Here is an 18,611-nt window from a genome sequence, read left to right on the forward strand (position 1 = left end):
TCAGAGGGATGCAGCACTCTTGAACTTGCTAAGATATTGGGGCATGATCACAGTAACATCAAATATTTTGTTGCAAATAGTCAACAGGGTTGCAAGAAACATGCTGAGGAAAAAAGACACACATTAACTGCCAAAGATTTGAGAAGAATCAAACATGAAGCTACCAGGAACTCATTATCCTCCAGTGCTGTCATATTCCAGAAATCCAACCTACCAGGAGTGCCCAGAAGTACAAGGTGTTCAGTGCTCAGAGACATGGCCAAGGTAAGGAAGGCTGAAAGCCGACAACCACTGAACAAGACACATACGTTGAAACAGCAAGACTGGGCCAAGAAATATCTGAACACAGATTTTTCTACGGTTTTATGGACTGATGAGATGAGAGTGATTCTTGATGGACCAGATGGATGGGCCCATGGCTGGATCAGTAATGGGCACAGAGCTCCACTATGACTCAGACTCCAGTAAGGTGGAGGTGGGGTACTGGTAGAGGCTGGTATTATTAAAGATGAGGTAGTTGGACCTTTTCAGATTGAAGATGGACTCAAAATCAACTCCCAAACCTACTGCCAGTTTTTAGAAGACATTTTCTTCAAGCAGTGATACAGGAAAAAATCTGCATCTTTCAAGAAGACAGAGATTTTTATGCTCCATCGCATGCATTGAAGTACTCTACTGCATGGCTAGCCAGTAAAGGCCTTAAAGATGAAAGAATAATGACATGACCCCCTTCCTCACCTGACCTAAACCTTATTGAGAACTTGTGGGCTCTTCTTAAATGGGAGATTTACGATGAAGGAAAACAGTGCATCTCTCTGAACAGTGTCTGGGAGGCTGTGGTTGCTGCTGCATAAAACGTTGATCGTCAACAGATCAAGAAACTGACAGAATCCATGAATGGAAGGCTTATGACTGTTATTGAAAAGAAAGGTGGCTATAATGGTCACTGATATATTTTTTGTGAAATATCAGAAATGTTTACTTGTACACTTTGAGTTGTTTATTATTCGCTTTAACAAATGCAATTAAACGAGATGGGCAAATATTCATTTTTCATTTAGTTGCATAATAATTATGCACACTAACAGTTGCCCAATAATTGTGCACGCACAGATATTCTCCTAAGAAAGCCAAAATCTCACTTTTACTTTTTAAAATATTCAGGTGTGAGGTTTATTAATATTTTGGATTGATCGAGAGCACTTTAGTTGTTCAACAAGAAATTAATCCTCCAAAATACAACTTGCCTGATAATTGTGCACACAGTAGTTAGATAGCCATCCATTGGAATGATTTAATGTATTCCTATTCTGAGCATCGGATAGAACCAAATGACTTAAAAGTATATTTTCCATGGTTCTAAGAAAAACCATAATTACTTTTAAGCTGAAACCAAGCAAATCTCATTATGATTTAGCATAGCCTATGAACTTCACAATAATAGACAGGGAACATTACATACTGGTTTGAAATAGTGATTCCCCAAATTCCAAATTGGTAAAATCTCTTTTTGGATGTACAGTAAGGAGTTAATCTAAATGTGAGAAACATAACAATTGGAAGGATAAATTATCCACTTCTCTCTCCTTATAGCCTTCATGGAAGATTGCAGGAAGGAAATATACTAGAAAGTTTGAACACTCTGAGAGCTTTAGAGAAGTGAAAGCTGTTTTAACACTGTCAATAACTTCAGGGGATTTGTTTTGCAACTTACCTGAGAGAGAAATTCCTTCTGCAAGTCCATAAGGAAGATATGCAAAGATAATCATCATGCCAAACTCCAGGGAAGGAGTTTTTCGTAAATCAATATGTTTCAGTACGTTAATTAAAAGTAGTTAAGTAAAATAAGAAGAAAGATGAAACAGGAAAGTCAGATTAGGAATTTCTTATTTGTCATTAGAGCTCCATTAGAAAGCTTAGCATCTCATATTGAATCATACAGTGCAATTATTTTTCTTCATACTGTTTAGCTGATGGAATTTTTCAAATGGAATAATGGAAGCTACCAGGTGATGGTGCTCTGTGCAATAAGGAATTATTTTTAGAGGATTTTTAAAGCTTCTAACACAGTGCATAGAAAAATGCTTTTATTACAAAAGGGCCTTTAAGTTTATAATATTCTTAGCTTTATACCTAATCATTATATTTAAAAATTCACTTGGAAATAATGTTGTAATTGTTAAGCTGCTTAAATTTTACAGATTTCAACAAGATTTAAATATCCTTACATACAACTGTAACTCTCATTTGACATGCTGAAAAACAATTATCAGTGATCATCTTCTAACAGATTAAGGTTCTAAGGGCAGATGTGTAAATATGTCTGGAGTACATATTTTATAAGATAGAAAACAATTCCACAGTGAAGTTTCTTTGTATTCTATATATGTGGTTTTAACTTATTTGAAAGTATTATCTAAACACTTTAATGGAATGAAAGCCAACTTACTTTCTCTGTGCTTAACATAGATGTTTGTCTGCAAAGAAGCCACTTAATAATTTTAGTGGCCAAAATAGCTGCAAAAGGAATAAAGATACAGACAATGGGCACATTTATGCTTGTTGGCTTGGATCATCAATCTGACTTTTCAATTATGATCCATTATTATACTTCATATTCAAGGCTAAGAATGGACACGACAAACACACTGCCTCAAGTAAACTAGATACTCTTTTAAAGATTCCCCTTTAAATTTTTCAGATCTATTGACTGAAAAATTACCTCTGAAATTCACTTTAACAGACATTTTGCCTAATGTGATATTTCGGTCTATCCAAAGATCTGCTTTCAAGAATAATTACAGGTTCATAAAGTTGGATAATCACCATCTAGGAATCACTTTGTCCAATCCTGTTTTTAACCCTGCCTTGATGTTGTTCTAAATCTACTTTGAAACTCTGAATATTGGATGCTCTAATTTTCCAAGCTGCTCTATAAGCTAATTAATATTCAATATAATAGTCACTAACCCAAACTTGTTGGGCTCATACTCCCTATAGCTCCAGGCAGTAGGACCCATCATCCCTGAAGCTAAATCTAATATTTCAAAAGTCACAGGCACTTCATCCTAGGCCAGGGGTAGGCAACCTCGGCTCTTTTATGACTCATGGACTTCAACTCCCAGCTGGCTCAGGAATTCTGGGAGTTGAAGTCCATGAGTCATAAAAGAGCCGAGTTTGCCTACCCCGGGCCTAGGCTTTAAAACATCAGAAAGAATTGTTTCAACCAACACTTATAAGAAACAATTTTAAACACATTACATCTCTTTTATAAACACATTTGAAATATTCTAGATTATGCGACAATATGCCTACCTAAATCAAGGATGTGATACCTTCAATTTTTCTTTTTAACAATATGACTCAAGCATTCCCATTAGCGTGTGCAATGATCTGGCATTGTGTAACTGTGTGATGTAAAACATTAATTTAAACCTCTAAAGACAACAAGTTGTCTGATCATGATCTAAAATCTTGATAATGAGCGAGTGTAATTTCTCACACAAACTTCTAGTTACCAATTTGAGATAACACACAAAACCTTTTGTGTTTTAACAAAAAGTTAAAGTTCTAATCTGAGATAAAACACAAAACATGAGATGCTAGAACAAGCTATGATCCCAAAACAAACAAAAATGCTGACAAGATTACATCCTTAACAAAAGTTAGAAAAAGGAAAACAAAACTTCAAACCAAAATGCTCAAGCTGAACCCTAGAAGCAAAGAGGTACCTGAACCTGAATGGGTTGTCAAAATGTCCAGTTGCTCACTATCCACTACAACACACAAGATCCCACCAAAGGGCCTTGGTTAGAATCTGCAGCCTTAGAAGCACCATTTAAAACCACTGGCCTTGCCACAGAGACCTGACAAAACATAAGGCAGACAATCAGACCACCATCAAAAAAGAATCAGAACCAACTCAAAGTAGAGGACAGAGCAGCCCTCAAAAAACCTAAAGAAAGACCAAACCCTCAGCCTCTGAGCAATAAAAGTTACCATGATCAGATCCCAATATATATAAAAAGCCAAAGAATTGCTGGAAAGTCAGAAGCTTACATACCAATAAAACCAACCCAGTACAGGCAGTAGACAGCTTAAACAAGAGAACTCTAAACAATCCAACCAAGAAAGAACAATCAGAAAAAGAACAGTGGATGAAAAGCTCTCGTATTCCTACACTTCTATGGACACCCCCAAATACACAAGCCTGAATACCTCTTTGTCCAATTGTATCATTTGCCAGGGATTCCAAAATACAATATAGCTAAAAAGCTTACAAAAAAGCTTGCACAGTTCACAGAGGAGAACAAATATTCTATCAACACCTCACTACACTGCCTACAGAAAATCAAAGACCTAAAATAAAAGAAGCTGAAATTATGATTTCATTCAATGTCACAACACTTTTTACATCAGTGGGACCCCAGAAGAAGTGAAAGAATCCATGGCAGCAGTACTACACAACACATCCGGTCTAAGAAAATATGCTAATATCAAAATACCCAAAATCATGGCCTTCATCAACCTCTGCCTCACCACCTATTTTCAATTAATGGGGGAGGAGCCAAGATGGTGGAGAGGCAGCAAATGCTGTAAAGAGCTCCTCCAAAAGTAAGCTTTATTTTATTTTACTTTATTTTTATTTTAACTTTTTAACCTCTTTTAATATTGTATTTTTAACCTACCTCTTTTTAATCTATTTTAACCTTTTTAAACCTTTTAAACCCATTTTAACCCATTCTAACCTTTTTAAACCTAGTTTTAAACATTTTTAAACCTGTTTTAACAAACGTGAATGGGGAAAAGGAGGAAGAGACAGCACTCTGCAGCAGAGTTTATCCAAGCCATTGAAGCAGCAGAAAATGGAAGATTATATTGCAAACAGACAGTCTGTTCCAGTAAGTAACTCATTCGCAGGCACTTTATCAGATAAATTTAATTTATGTGACTCATTGGAATGGGACTTACAAACGGAACTGGAGAGCAAACAGCGTGTAGAGCTGTTCTCCTCCCTCTCGGAGAATGGCTCCCCTCCTTGGAACCCAGCAACAGCCTTTTTTGCACAGGAGGGAGGTGTGACAAATTTAAAGGGGGGAAATGTGACAGACTTCCTCTCTAGACAATGTTTGCTTACAGCTCAAACTGTAAACTCAATATATGATCTTTTGTCAATTGTCATAAATAAGGTCGACTGCCTGAAAGAATCGTTTGCAATGTTTGTTAGGAGCCACCTAAATACTGTAGAAGGACTTGGGAAGACAACCATGGATAGACATGGAATGGCTAATTCAGAAAATGAAAGTAGAGAAGGACCTTGTCTTCATTCTAAAAATTTGAACACCCATAGAGAAAGCACTCAATCAGGCAAAGGCCTAAGAGATGACCAATATAACTACAGTCTGCACACTAACCAGGTTACTTTGCAAATTTATGACAAGAGAGTAAATACAGGGCGTTGGAGTAATAGAGAAGCTGTTAGGCTGTCCCTGAGCCAGCTGCTTCGTTGTGAATTCACTCTGATAGATCTACTACAGACGTGTCAAACACAAGGCCCGGGGGCCGAATCCGGCCCGTGAAGTGGTTTCATGTGGCCCGCAAAGCCATCCTGGAAACAGTGAGGGAACGGCCCCCACTGCCTTGGCCCTGGCCCAGAGACCCTCCTTCTGCCAGAGACCCTCAGATCTGTCCCACTCCTGCCCAGGTCCCCATAGGCACCCTTGATGCGAACAATGTAGAGCTGACCACGCCTACCCAGGCCATACAAACTCTAGCCACGCCCACCCAGTGGGCCACGCCCACCCTGGCCATACCCACCCAGCCCCCTGAGAGCAACTGCAATGCTGATGCGGCCCTCAATGAAATTGAGTTTGACACCCCTGATCTACTACATGCAGAGTGGCTGCCAGCAAGAATGCAATGTATGAGAATTCTCCTATTGACTTATATACTGCCCCATAGTGCTTTACAGCACTTTCTGGGTGGATTACAATATCAGAAATATTTGCATATTGCCCCCAACAATATGGGTTCTCATTTTTCCCATCTTGGCAAGATGGAAGACTAAGTCAAACTTCAGCAGGATGTAGGCAGAGTTTGCCTCAAATACTGCACCTAGCCACTGCGCCACTAGGGCTCCTTATCACATAGCACATATGCCAAAACCCTCCAAAACATTTTAAGTAACCCAAGACCCAGTAACTCAAGAAGTAAAAACAGAAGCAATCTACAAGTACAGTATAAGGACTCTAACAGCCACTATGTTAGGCACACAAGCAGAAAACTAGCAGAGAGCATCCATGAACACTAACCAGGAGTCAGAAGACATGATGAAAACTCCATAATTTCACAATACATGGGCAGACCTAACCATAGTTTCAACTCAGAAACTGTGAGCATCCTAGACTAAGTTCAATCCAAAATAGCTATGTAATGTCTAGAAGTCTGGCAGTCAAGCAAATCAGCCATGAACAGGCTCAAGGAGATAAACAAAGTTTACACACCATTCAAAAGAAACTATAAAAAAGCTAATAAAACAATAAAACAGAACATCTCCTCACCAGTAATCACCACCAGATAACAGGATTAAAAGCATTAATACTAGACTACAAACAGTGAATCAATAATACCCTAAATCAAGGAACTACAACTCAAACAAACAATCAAGTGGTAAATTGCCAAATTAAGTTACTACCAAGGAAAAAACAACATCCCCACCAACTCTTGACAGGGCAACCTGTTGTATATAAACCCCATTTCTTTCTAGTACTGAAGATGTTACCTAACTCGGTAATGAAATATCTACAAGAAAACAACCAAGTTCAGAGAAAACCAAAGATTCCACATTTCAACCCTGAGCTTCATATATTATTTTCCACTGAAAACACAAAACATTCCTTAGATAACAAGCAATATTATCTATTGAATCCACAGAAATAAAAAAAAATACTGGCTTATCATGAAAAAAAACCCTCACTAAATTGTATACTGCACTCCTCTTTGCTCTCAAACTGCCTCCCAATGTGAGATGCTCTGCTTCAAATGTTCCAGATGTCAACTATTACAATCTTTGGCGAAGGGCAATGGTGGTTAAAAGGAGAGCTGGACTGTAGTCTAAACTATTTGGAATTGTCCAACTAATGTTTTCCTTTGTAAGACATAATGCATTTTGTCTAATAGATGGAATGCATAAGGCACTAAAAATGACAAAAAATAAATATGAATTTCTCATAAGCACAGTCCAACCATAGCAAATAACTTTAGCTCTACCAGTATTTAATGCTCTCGCTGGTCATATATATGGAGTTTGGATTTATATAAGATTACTGGAGGCTTTCTTTAATCAGTGTAAAAACAACAAAGATAATTGAGAGTATAATTAAATGGGGGGGTGATGAAGCTGAAGTCTGCTTCAGTCTTTGGCACCTACAAGGGAAATCCTGAGAAGTAGAATAAAAGACATCTGTCTTTATGGCCTCAAGCATATCATAACCTTATAGTTTTCTGTCAATTTTCAGCTGCCAGTCAAAAAAACAAAACAAAACAGAAAAGAATTCATTGCTTAAAAGGCTAAGCAGTTGAATCATCATGAGAAGATGTCCAATGTCCTCAATATACTAACCCTAACCCTATGTAGCCAGATTGTGCGTGCGGCTTAACAGAGAAGTATTACCATTAATCATTCACCTGTTCTGTACCAGCCTGCTACCGGCCCTGCAGAAAAGGCAGGGACAACCCCTTTAGAAATGGCAAGAGGCTGGATTTACGCCTGCCAAATTTATTCACATAAAACAGAGTAAGACAAGACACCAACCATAAAACACGAGCTAAGAAGCAGGAACAATCCAAGCGGTTGCCTTTAGCAAACCAGCCCTCCCACACATTCCCCTTAAATACAGTTCAGGGCGTGGCCTCTCTGTGCCTCCTTCCGAGGTGCCCCATTGCCTTCCTCTGTTTACTCCTGACTGACTGCCTCCTGCGTCGGGTGTCCTTGAACAGGGCCAGCTGTGGGTCATCTTCATCCACGCTGTCAGGCTCACACAGCTGGATCTGCATTGTGACCAGATGAGAGGGGCCTTGCTGGGGGCTCTCATCAAGCTGTCCAATCCCCTCAGCAAGCTCTTCAACACCCCCCTCCTCCTCCTCCTCTGAGTCGTCCGACCCAACTGCCGAACCCACAGGCTGACCCTGAATCACAACATCACCAAAGACAGATAGAAAGGCATGTTCAGTGACAAAAAAAAATCTGAGCAATGAGAACAGTTCAGGAGGGAACACCTGGGCTGCAGTCCAGTACCAGGCCACGACCTGTTCGAAACCAGGCTGCGGGAGAGATGGGCAAGTGCACATGCACGAAGCGCCACTTGGCTCGCACACAAAATTCTACTTGTGCAAGCAGAACTTTGCACATGAGCGCAAATGCCTGCCACTCACGAGAGTGGAGCTTCATGCCTGAGCGTGAGCACCCTCTACTTGCGCATGATCCTCCATTTGTGCAACTGAAGGGCACATGCACCTGCCATTCACAGAAATGGAGCTGTGCACATACATGCACCTGCCATTTATATGCCGTGCCACCAAGCTGGAAAGGTTGGGGACCGCTGGTCTAGAGCAAAGGTTCTCAACTTTTTCTTCACCTTTAAATACCCTTTGTGGCCACAGACCATGGCCACAGACCTCCAAAAATAACTCAATATTTAAATCGTAACTTTTCTTCAAACCTTTGGGGATCCCCTGTGAGACATTGCAGCCCCTCCAGGAGCCCACGGAATACAGGTTGAGAAGCACTGACCCAGGGAGATTGTGGGCTTCCTTTTACTTCATGTGAAGCAAGGCTGGGCAACAATTTGCCAGGGATATTTTAGTTTCAATTAATGACCCAGTCCAACTGTGTGATTCTATGATTTCCTACTATTTTTTACTGATTTGCTATGTTTTCATACTGCTTAGCAATTGTCGTAGTAAAGATTATTGTGTTGTTGCTGCTGCTGTTATTATTCCTGTGTTCCTACAATTCCCTTTCCAATCTACACTGTAGGAGTAGTGTTAGTTTTGTTACTTATCACTAGCAACTTAACCATTATCAACTCTTTGCACACAAAATAGGTAAATTAAACATATACTTCAACAACAACAACAAAATTATGGAATTCTATTTTTATAGGAAAAGAGAAAATCAGACCATAATGGAATAATGCTTTAGCTCACCAGATATTACTGGAAGAGGAGAAAAGATGAAACATACAGCACATGTTATAACAGAAAAGCAATTCAAGCTGCTATGAAAAATCGAACTCTTTGTCTGACATAAATTCCACACTAAAGGAGCCAAGCCAATTACTGTAGCTGGATAGATTTTTGATATAGGATAATTTCAGGATTCAATTCTAAAACTGGCAACATGAAAATAAAAAATCAATCAATCAGATATCTAATGCATTTGAAAAATGAAACATGCACTAACACGTTATTGAACATATAATGAATGTACTAAAACTACAGCTGGAAAATCATATATTAGTCTCATCCATTAGCATGTTTCTCAACCTTGGCAATTAGAAGATGTGTGGACTTCAACTCCCAGAATTCCCCAGCCAGCAACACTACATCAGCAAGTATGATGAGTTATTATAGAGCAACTTGGGCCTTAATGAAAGTCTTGTACAAATATAAGTTTCATGCAAAACTGAAATTGTTACTCGCTAACTCTTGCTAATAAAAATGTTATGTTTTAAAAGAATAATCATCTTCAGAAATGTTACCAAGGGTTATTATTAAAGAGCAAATATTTATTTTATCTAAAAGCAAAGGATATTAATGCAGAAATAAGACCAGTCAGAGTCCCCAGTGCTGCAGAACCAAAGAACATCTTCAGAAAGTAAGCCAGTGCTTGTAAAAAGGTTTGCCATCCATTTACATCAGATGTATGTTCTCTCGTCAAGCCTTCTGCTGTACTGAGAATAATAATAATAAAAAACAAGGACAACCAAGGGGATTACACATTAGAATCTTAAGTCTGGGATTCGGAATGCAGAATCCGTAAATGCTTTAATTTTGTTGTTATTGTTGAAATTGCTCTTAAAATGCTTTCATTGTAATATGTCTAGGGGAATGACAAAAGACATTCAATCAAGTCAAGATGCACTATTTTTCAAAGAGAAATACAGCTGTTCTAAAGATACAAAATAAGCCAGGAGGGTATCTACTTACAGCAAAAAAAATGAAATCTTTCTAACAGATCTTTCACAGACAAAGAAAAAAAAGAAGGCACAATATAACAGAATCAAAAATAAGATGTTTGCTCATCTGATCCTCAAGCAAATGAGAACATGGGAGGGAAATAAGCTTATATTCTGAGGAAGGCAGGCAGGCAGGAAGGGATGTAGGGATGAGTTGAATGAATGAATGAATGAATGAATGAATGAATGAATGAATGAATGAATGAATATACTTCATGAAAATATTTCCAGATCCTAATATGACTAAGGTTGGCAAGAAATAAGATTCTTGACAAATCAGACAATATTAATATGTATATGTGAAGTCACCTATAGAAAGCTTTTAAAAATAAATAAAATATCCTTAGGCACATCATCCAATTAATCAAGATGTACTTTCACCTACATGACTTTCAAACCAAGCAATCAGAAAGTACCCATTTTGCCCTATATATATATATATATATATATATATATATATATATATATATATATATATATATATATATATATATATAGAGAGAGAGAGAGAGAGAGAGAGAGAGAGAGAGATCTGTATATGTGTGTGTGTGTGTGTACACACACACACACACACACACACACACACACACAAAACAGAGCTTTGTAAACATGTGTAAAATAACTCTATTTCTGGCCTCAAACCCAGAAACTAATACTGCAACAAATATAAGCCATGAAAACAGAATGAATTTACACACCAGCTTCTCATATGAAGTAGAATTTTTTAAAAAAATTCATAAAGACTATAGTGCTGAAGAAAATCCCCAACACAAATTCCTGCCCTTATGTGTAATTAAATATAGGTTGTACATCTGTGGATCCTAAGAGAAAGAATAATTGGGGCTTTTTTATATGAGTGGGTGGCAAGCATCAATGTGACAATTAAGGAGGAATGATGGTTAAAAAGCATACTAAGCGAAAGAGTATAAGTGCATATTACATATATTTATTACATTAAAATAAGTAGTGTTTAAAGAAGCACATTATTCTTTGTCTAAATGAGCACTAATTTCATCCATGTGCATGAATGTACTTACTTTGTCAGGACAATTGAGACTGCATCATTGAGAATGCTTTCTCCAAAGACCAGCATGTTAAGCACAGGGTCCACATTAAGAGCATTAAAGATAGCAATAGTAGCTACTGGATCAACAGCAGAGATCAGGGAACCAAAGGCAAAACTGTCAGGAAATCCAATAAATACATTAACATAATGTCTGAATTATTAAATGCTACTAAGGTTTGATGCTTACTCAGCAAGCCTGGAATACATCGATGGATTTAAATCATTATCCTGGAATGCATTAGTTTTTTTCTCATTCTAACAGAAGATGAATCTCATTCCATGTAGACCAACAATTATCAACAAGAAGAATAAAAATAGTGTATTTTTTCAAATATTTCAAAGCAACCTACTCAATGTCAGATATTCATTATATCATAAGTAAACTAAATTTTTAATTTAATATTATTAACAGATTGCGCTTTAGATTTCTTTTCTGATTTAACAGGACATCCAGAAAACTTTGGAGAACTTTTATCATCACATATATCTCTTCTATTTAAACATTAACATTTTAACAAACAATACACAAGTTAATATAGAATTACAATGGTATCTTTCTAATCATTGCAGTTAATTCCTCAGATCCTTATCCCACCTAAGATATAGATATCTGCTCTCTTCTGGTAATCTTTTAGCCATTTTCTAGAATTTTTCAAAATTAATACATAAAGATTTAGCCAAACCATGGGGTCATCCAGTGCTATATATTAAAATTAAGAAGCAATGACCACTTCTTTACAATTAAAAGGCTGAAGGCACATTGCTATGCCATGTTAAGTTCCCATATCCTCTTTGATTCACATTTCCACCTATCTTCCTAAACCATAGGTAAGCATTATTATCATCATTAACATTGGCCACAAGTATAGTAATCAGCATCCTGCCTAACTATAGTGCTCAGGAATCAAGAACCTAATAAATGCAGTCACTGTGTTCATTGTAGCAGCCTGAAGACTCCTACAAACACACAAAGATTAGTTCTCTCAAAACTTACCTGTCAGTCATATTCAGTTTATAAATTACATCAGCCTAGAAAAATTGACAAAAACAGAAACATCTTGTAAAATTTAACTATTACTCTCCACTTCTCTGTTCCATCTATTAAGGAACAAGCATATTTGCTCAAGGATCATAAAGTGAGTTTCCTGGTTTGAATTTACAGATGGATTCTGTATTTTCAAAAATGAGGAAACTGCCAGATTTACTTCCCATGAAGATTTCTTGGAACATAAATCTTCTATTCTCACCAAGGTATTGCCCTGATGTGGATTTCTGTATGTTTCAAGAAAAGCTATCTTTCAGTCTCCCTCAAGAGCCTAGCATTCAATAAAGCTGTGATGAACATTCCTGTAACCTAATATAGTAGAAGAGCTGAATTTCTCATAAAATGCTGAAGACACTCATGTATTCACCATGAAATGTAAAAAAGTCCTAAAGTTATTAATGTATAGTTCAATGAAGCAAGGATCTGCTCACTGCAGCAATTTCATTTTTATAAGATAAATATCAACTTAAAGATTACTAATCAATGTCATTTTTGCCCAGATCAACAAATAGTGCTTTCAGCACATCATATCATCTTCAGTGGAACTGAAGAAGCTTCTTGGATGAGAAATGAAACATCTTCAAGGGGAAAAAAAAGTCCAGTTGCCTTTTGAAAAAGCACCTTTGAGACTATCAAAATCTAAATATTGAAATTGAAAGATTATGGAATCGACAAGGTATGGTGGTCCCAGTGGTTATTGACACACTGGGTGCCATACCCAGAAATTTTAGACAATACTTAGTATTTCCATGAGTCAATTACACAAGCCTACACAGCTTGCATTTCCAAATATATTACATAGATACATTACAACATCCTAGGTTCTTGAGAAGAACTCAATGCATATAAAGGCCAATACCAAAGAACTGCAGCTATAACTTCGCATTGTTCTCAACAATTAAATAAGATTTTTTAAAATGTATATGCCATCTGACACTCAGGAATTACAAGCAGACAATTTAGGCTTAAGTGCAATATGTCTACAAAACAGTAGTAATATGCATATAGAGTTAACCCATGAAGCATAAACTAATGAAATGAATGAGTGAAATGAAAATTAAGATCAGAGTCATACTTCAAGCAATAGCAAGATGATCTACGACAGAAGTAGGCAACCTTGGCTCTTTTATGACTCAGGGAATTCTGGGAGTTGAAGTCCACGAGTCATAAAAGAGCCAAGGTTGCCTATCCCTGATCTAGGATCATTTGCAAACTTATACTACAGCCTTCTCCAACTGTGGGCCATCAAAGTAGTTATCACTCTGATGACAAAAGTGCTTATAGAATGAAGATTCAGTAATAGATTTCAAGAGATAGATGGATTTGTGCAAAGAAACCACTCTTTTAGCAATATTTTTTCCATTAAAGATAATCAATGTGAGGCTTGCCTGGGGCAATTATTTTCTTTCATTTTTTAAACTGCTATTCTTTTTGTCTTTTTAATTAATTTCAACTTTCTTTTAGTTAACCAGAATTTAATGGATCAGAATCACATATAGAATTTGAATACTTCTATATGTGGACTTCAACATCCAAAATTTTTCCAGCCTGTATGGCCATTGTTGAGAATTCTGGGAATTGAAATCTATACATTTGGTACTTGTCATAGTTGGAAAATACTGCTTTAGAGAGCAGACTTTGATTAAATTGATGTGAAAGGGGAGGAAATTGCTAAATGTAAAAGCCATTTAGAGCTGTCCTTCATCATATGCTCAAAGGCTTGAAGCAGTAATCTCCATTGCAGATCCTACACTGAGCTGAACTGCAGCTCCCAATAGCCCTAGCCAGTTGTTGAGGAATGCTGGGACTTTTAATCCAGAAATGTCTGGTGTGTCATTAATTCTCCAGTATTGGACTATTCTCCAAGTGACATGCAGTTCCCAAAATCTTAGGTCCAACCACAAAACTAACTGGACATTATTTTTAATTGAGACAATAAGGAGAAAATCTTGTATAGAGGGGGGAACAATCATATTATCTGAATTTAATTAGTTTTACTAAATAGGCAATACAAATCAAATTTAGCCTTTGTCCTAGCCTTGTCCCCTTTTTTGTCCTGGCTCTTTTTTTAAGAATGTAGCTCTTGCATCTGAAAAGCTCTACACCTCTGGATTAGATTATTTTGCAGGTCCCTTCCAACTCTACCTTTCTAAAATATTTATTTATTTATTTATTTAGATTTGTATACCGCCCTTTCCCGAAGGACTCAGGGCGGTTTACAGGGTAATTAAAACAAGAAATACAAAAGTTCAAAACGATTAAAAAAATTACAACAGTCCCTGAAAAAGTAAAAGCCCCCAATTAAAATTAAAATTAAAATTCTCAGCTATTCATGAACATATTACATGAACTCTCAGCACAAACAGTCCTATCTTAAATATAAGCCACTTATGATTTACTACAAACATTAAATGCTGGTGCTATCATCTTGCTTTGCATTGTTTGATAAAGATACAGTCGCTGCTGTGGTAGTAATTAATTATCTGGCAGTTCCCCTGTGCGAATACTCTGCCTTTCCTCTGCTGTTCTGGGATTTAATTAAAATGATCTGAAAGTCAGACTATAAAAGTACCTGCTTTAGCTAGGGAAATAATTACTATTGTTTCCACATGTAAAATGCCTGCAACCTGAAAAGCAAAATGATGTCTATAATGTAGAACAGGGATGTCAAACTGCCAGCCCGTGGGCCAGATGTGTCATGGCAATATTGCGCCCACACCATTGCCGGCAATGGAAGAAAAGTCACAATACGTCAGGACACGTCACTTGACGTTGAAAATTTGACACCCCTGATGTAGAAGATCCAAAGGACAGGATGGTAAATAACTCTAGGAAGTCAATTTCAGATTTTCAATAACCAAAGAAAAGAATATGGCACTGATCAGATATATGCAAGATTCTGAAATGCAATAATTCCAGGAAAATGTAAAACGCAGATATCATTGTGTCATATAAAGCACTACTTATTTTGTATTGTTTTATTATTTTATTTCATTTTATTTTATTGTGCCTTTGAGCATCTTGACTCCTGACAACTACCTAAACTCTGCAGTTTTCTTGGCAAGATTTTGGAAGTGGTTTGCCATTGCCTTCTTCCAAGGACACAGAGGAAAAGGCTGGCCCCAGGATCACCCAGCTGGCTTCATGCCTAAAGTATGACTAGAACTCCCAATATCTCATTTCCTAGCCTGGTGCCTTACACCAAACTGGCTCTCAAAACATTGCTTTAATTTATCTAAAATAATTATATTTTATTATTAGCTTTTGCATATATTTAAGCCCTTATGAAGGGATTCTCCAATAAAAAATACCATTACAAGAGTGTATATTAGAAGGAAGTAAGCCAAAAATGGACATTTTCATAAGGGTAACATTAAAAATGCATTAGGGGAAGTTGTTTGCAAAGAATATATGTGCTAAGAAAAACTATATGTCCTTAATTTCTGGAGAGCATTCCACACCACAACGAACAAAGTTCTGCATGCACATCCTCACCTGGCCAAGAAAGTAAATTCCTCCGCCAACTATGAAAGCTGAAATAGCTGTCCCAATCACAGAAAACAAGGTGATGGAGCCTATGTTCTGGAAGAAGTTCCCCTAAAATAAGAAAATTCGAGGGAGATATAACAAAGAAGAGTTTTGCAAACGCTTTAAACCAAATATCACTTGCAATCAGTGTCGGGATCTGAATCTAAACATTATGTAAAATGTACATTTTACATTTTTTTTTATCCCATTTATATCCCGCCCTTCTCCGAAGACTCAGGGCGGCTTACAATCTAAGCACAAATCAATGTGCTTTTACATTTTACATATCCTCATCCATATGGAAATATTGGTAGATCATATATATCTAACATGAACAAACTGGACTTTCAGATCCAAGAACATTACTATCCGTGCAGATTGAGGCTCACCTTTGCTTTCTTTTTTTCCTTTTTTCCTTTTTTGTTTTGTTTAATAAAATTGCCCTACTCGATGACAATGCTGGGCAACTTATACCAATAACACAAAAACCATATAATGAAGCAGAAAAGAAGGAACTGTTCACCACCACCACCACCCCAAGAAGAGAAAACTATCCAGGAAAAAAAAACTCGTAAGAGTTTCACCACCCACTCTAACCTAAGACCTGAGGAAAAAGCCCTGTATTGGATGGCTTTTTAAACCAAGGCAAGGTAGAAACAAAAATGCTGGTCCAGAGAGCAGGCTCGGTGACAGACAAGGCCCATAGTATGCCCATTGGGCCTTTCCATTAACTGGCTATCTCTGATGATTTCTTTCTGTTACTGAATGGACACAACCTTGGCACCCTATGTGTGGGCGTTAGCAGGTAGAGAAAGTGTGGATCAAATAAAAAGTTGCCCGGTTTGTAGCTTCAATACCCTTTCCCACTTATTCAGGAATGACACATTCAAATGCATTCCGGGTAACCACAGAAGCCAGATATAAAGGGCAAGCCTGGCATGGATTGGTCCCTCAATGATCTGGGCGAAATCAATGATTTCCATGAATTCCTGAGCTGAGCAAACTGAAATCCTGGGACCTATTTTCCGAAGAATCTGAACAGCTAACCCAGAAACAAAGTCTAGCAACTCAAGTAGATAAACATCTAATGCTTTTCTCTACTTATGTACAGGTGCCTGCAAATGTGATTATTATTTTTCAAATGGTAAACAGTATGGACACTTAATTCCAGATAACGAATGGCTGTCAGGAAGGAACTGTACCTGTGCTGAAACGTTAGCTTTCCTCATACAATTTGAATAAACAAAGTACAGTACAGGTATTCCTCAATCTTTAACCATTTGTTTAGTGAACGTTTGAAGTTATGATGTCACTGGAAAAAATGAGTTATGACCAGTTTTTACACTTATAACCATTGCAGCATTCCCATGGTTACATGAGCAAAATTTGGGTGCTTGGCAACTGGCATGTATTTATGACAGTTTCACTACCCTGAGGTCAGGTGATCACCATCTGTAACCTTCCCAGCCAGTTTCCATCCAGCAAAGTCAATGGGAGAAGCCAGATTTGTGAGCACAATTCACTTAACAGCTGCAGTGATTCGTTAACAACTGTGGCAAAAAGGTCATAAAATGGGGCAATGAAAAGTTTGGGCTGAATTGTGGTTGTAAGTCAACCACTACCTGTAATTCTGCTCTTGTTTCGCATATAAGATAATAGTTGACTTTTTATTTTTTTTGGACAGGTCCTAATATGTACCACCCGTGTGAAAAAAACAGGACAACTGGAACTTTGAGTATCTTCCAGAAACACATTCCTGTTTCTAACTTTTAGTATTCAAAGTTAAATTAGAATTAAAGAGACAGACAAGGAAATTAGTTAGATTTTAATTCCACAGGGAGTTTGTACAGTGTCATCCCAATGTTTCATTACTTATATTTTTAGAAATATATTTTCTTTCAGTGTAGATAAAACGTGGAAAATAAGAGAACTTTCCACATCCAGAAAACAAATGACATTTCAGAGAATTTCAGGAAACAAGAGGACTACAACCATATTTTCTTGGATATTTTGATTATTTTATAGATTTTCTAATATGAAGAAGTAAAGGAAGTGCTTTTTGGTCTGGCATATTTTAGCTTGGACTTGGATCCAGGAGAAAAAGGTAAAGTCTTTTACATCTATATGGAAATTCTCAGTCATCCAGGTCATGTTTTCCCTTGAATACTTTTCAATTCTCATTCAAAAGGCTTCTTCAGTTCTGACTGAATGGTGGAAGATGGAAGGATTTATATTCATTGCAGTGATCTGGTCACTAGCAGTCTATCTGTTGCTGAGAAAGAGTGCTAATGACCAAATGACTGCAAGGAATATAAATCCTGTCATCCTCCACCATTTAGTCATAACTGAAGAAGATCTTTGGATGAGAAGCGAAATGTCTCCAAGGAACAACGTAGTCCAGTTGCCTTTTGAAAAAAAGCACCTTTAGAATAAAGTCTTTTACCTTTTCTGAGATCACAGAAAGGGAAAAGGACATTGATGCAAAATATTTCCCTTCTTTCACTTGCAGTAGTGCCTATTTGCTTAATCCAATTCACTTCCACAAGTGGAAGCAACCTTTATGTGGTTAAAAGGACAGAACTTGAGCTAAAGGAGCACTTTTTCATAACATCCATGAAACTTTATTCAGATACCTGTGTGAGAGAGTTTAGTCTGTTGAGAGTTAGCAAAGGGTCAGAGAGCTGTCATTTGTATTTATTTCGAAGTTCAAGGGTAGTTCAACACAAATATAGCC

General features: G+C 37.2%; 1 protein-coding gene across 3 annotated transcripts in view; it reads right to left on the reverse strand.

Moving 5' to 3' along the window:
• The window catches only part of SLC9A8 (solute carrier family 9 member A8), a 68,052-nt gene that overhangs the window by 21,721 nt on the left and 27,720 nt on the right, over nt 1-18,611 (reverse strand). For all 3 annotated transcript variants that reach the window (XM_081322855.1, XM_081322857.1, XM_081322856.1), the window contains 5 exons: nt 15,845-15,946; nt 12,299-12,333; nt 11,276-11,419; nt 9,815-9,953; nt 1,715-1,820 (listed from right to left, as the gene is read on the reverse strand). In XM_081322855.1, the coding sequence (XP_081178981.1) occupies nt 1,715-1,820; nt 9,815-9,953; nt 11,276-11,419; nt 12,299-12,333; nt 15,845-15,946 (526 nt within the window). The remainder of the gene's footprint in view (nt 1-1,714; nt 1,821-9,814; nt 9,954-11,275; nt 11,420-12,298; nt 12,334-15,844; nt 15,947-18,611) is intronic.

This window comes from Vipera berus (genome assembly GCF_964194415.1).
Source record: "Vipera berus genome assembly, chromosome: 3".
NCBI lineage: Eukaryota > Metazoa > Chordata > Lepidosauria > Squamata > Viperidae > Vipera > Vipera berus.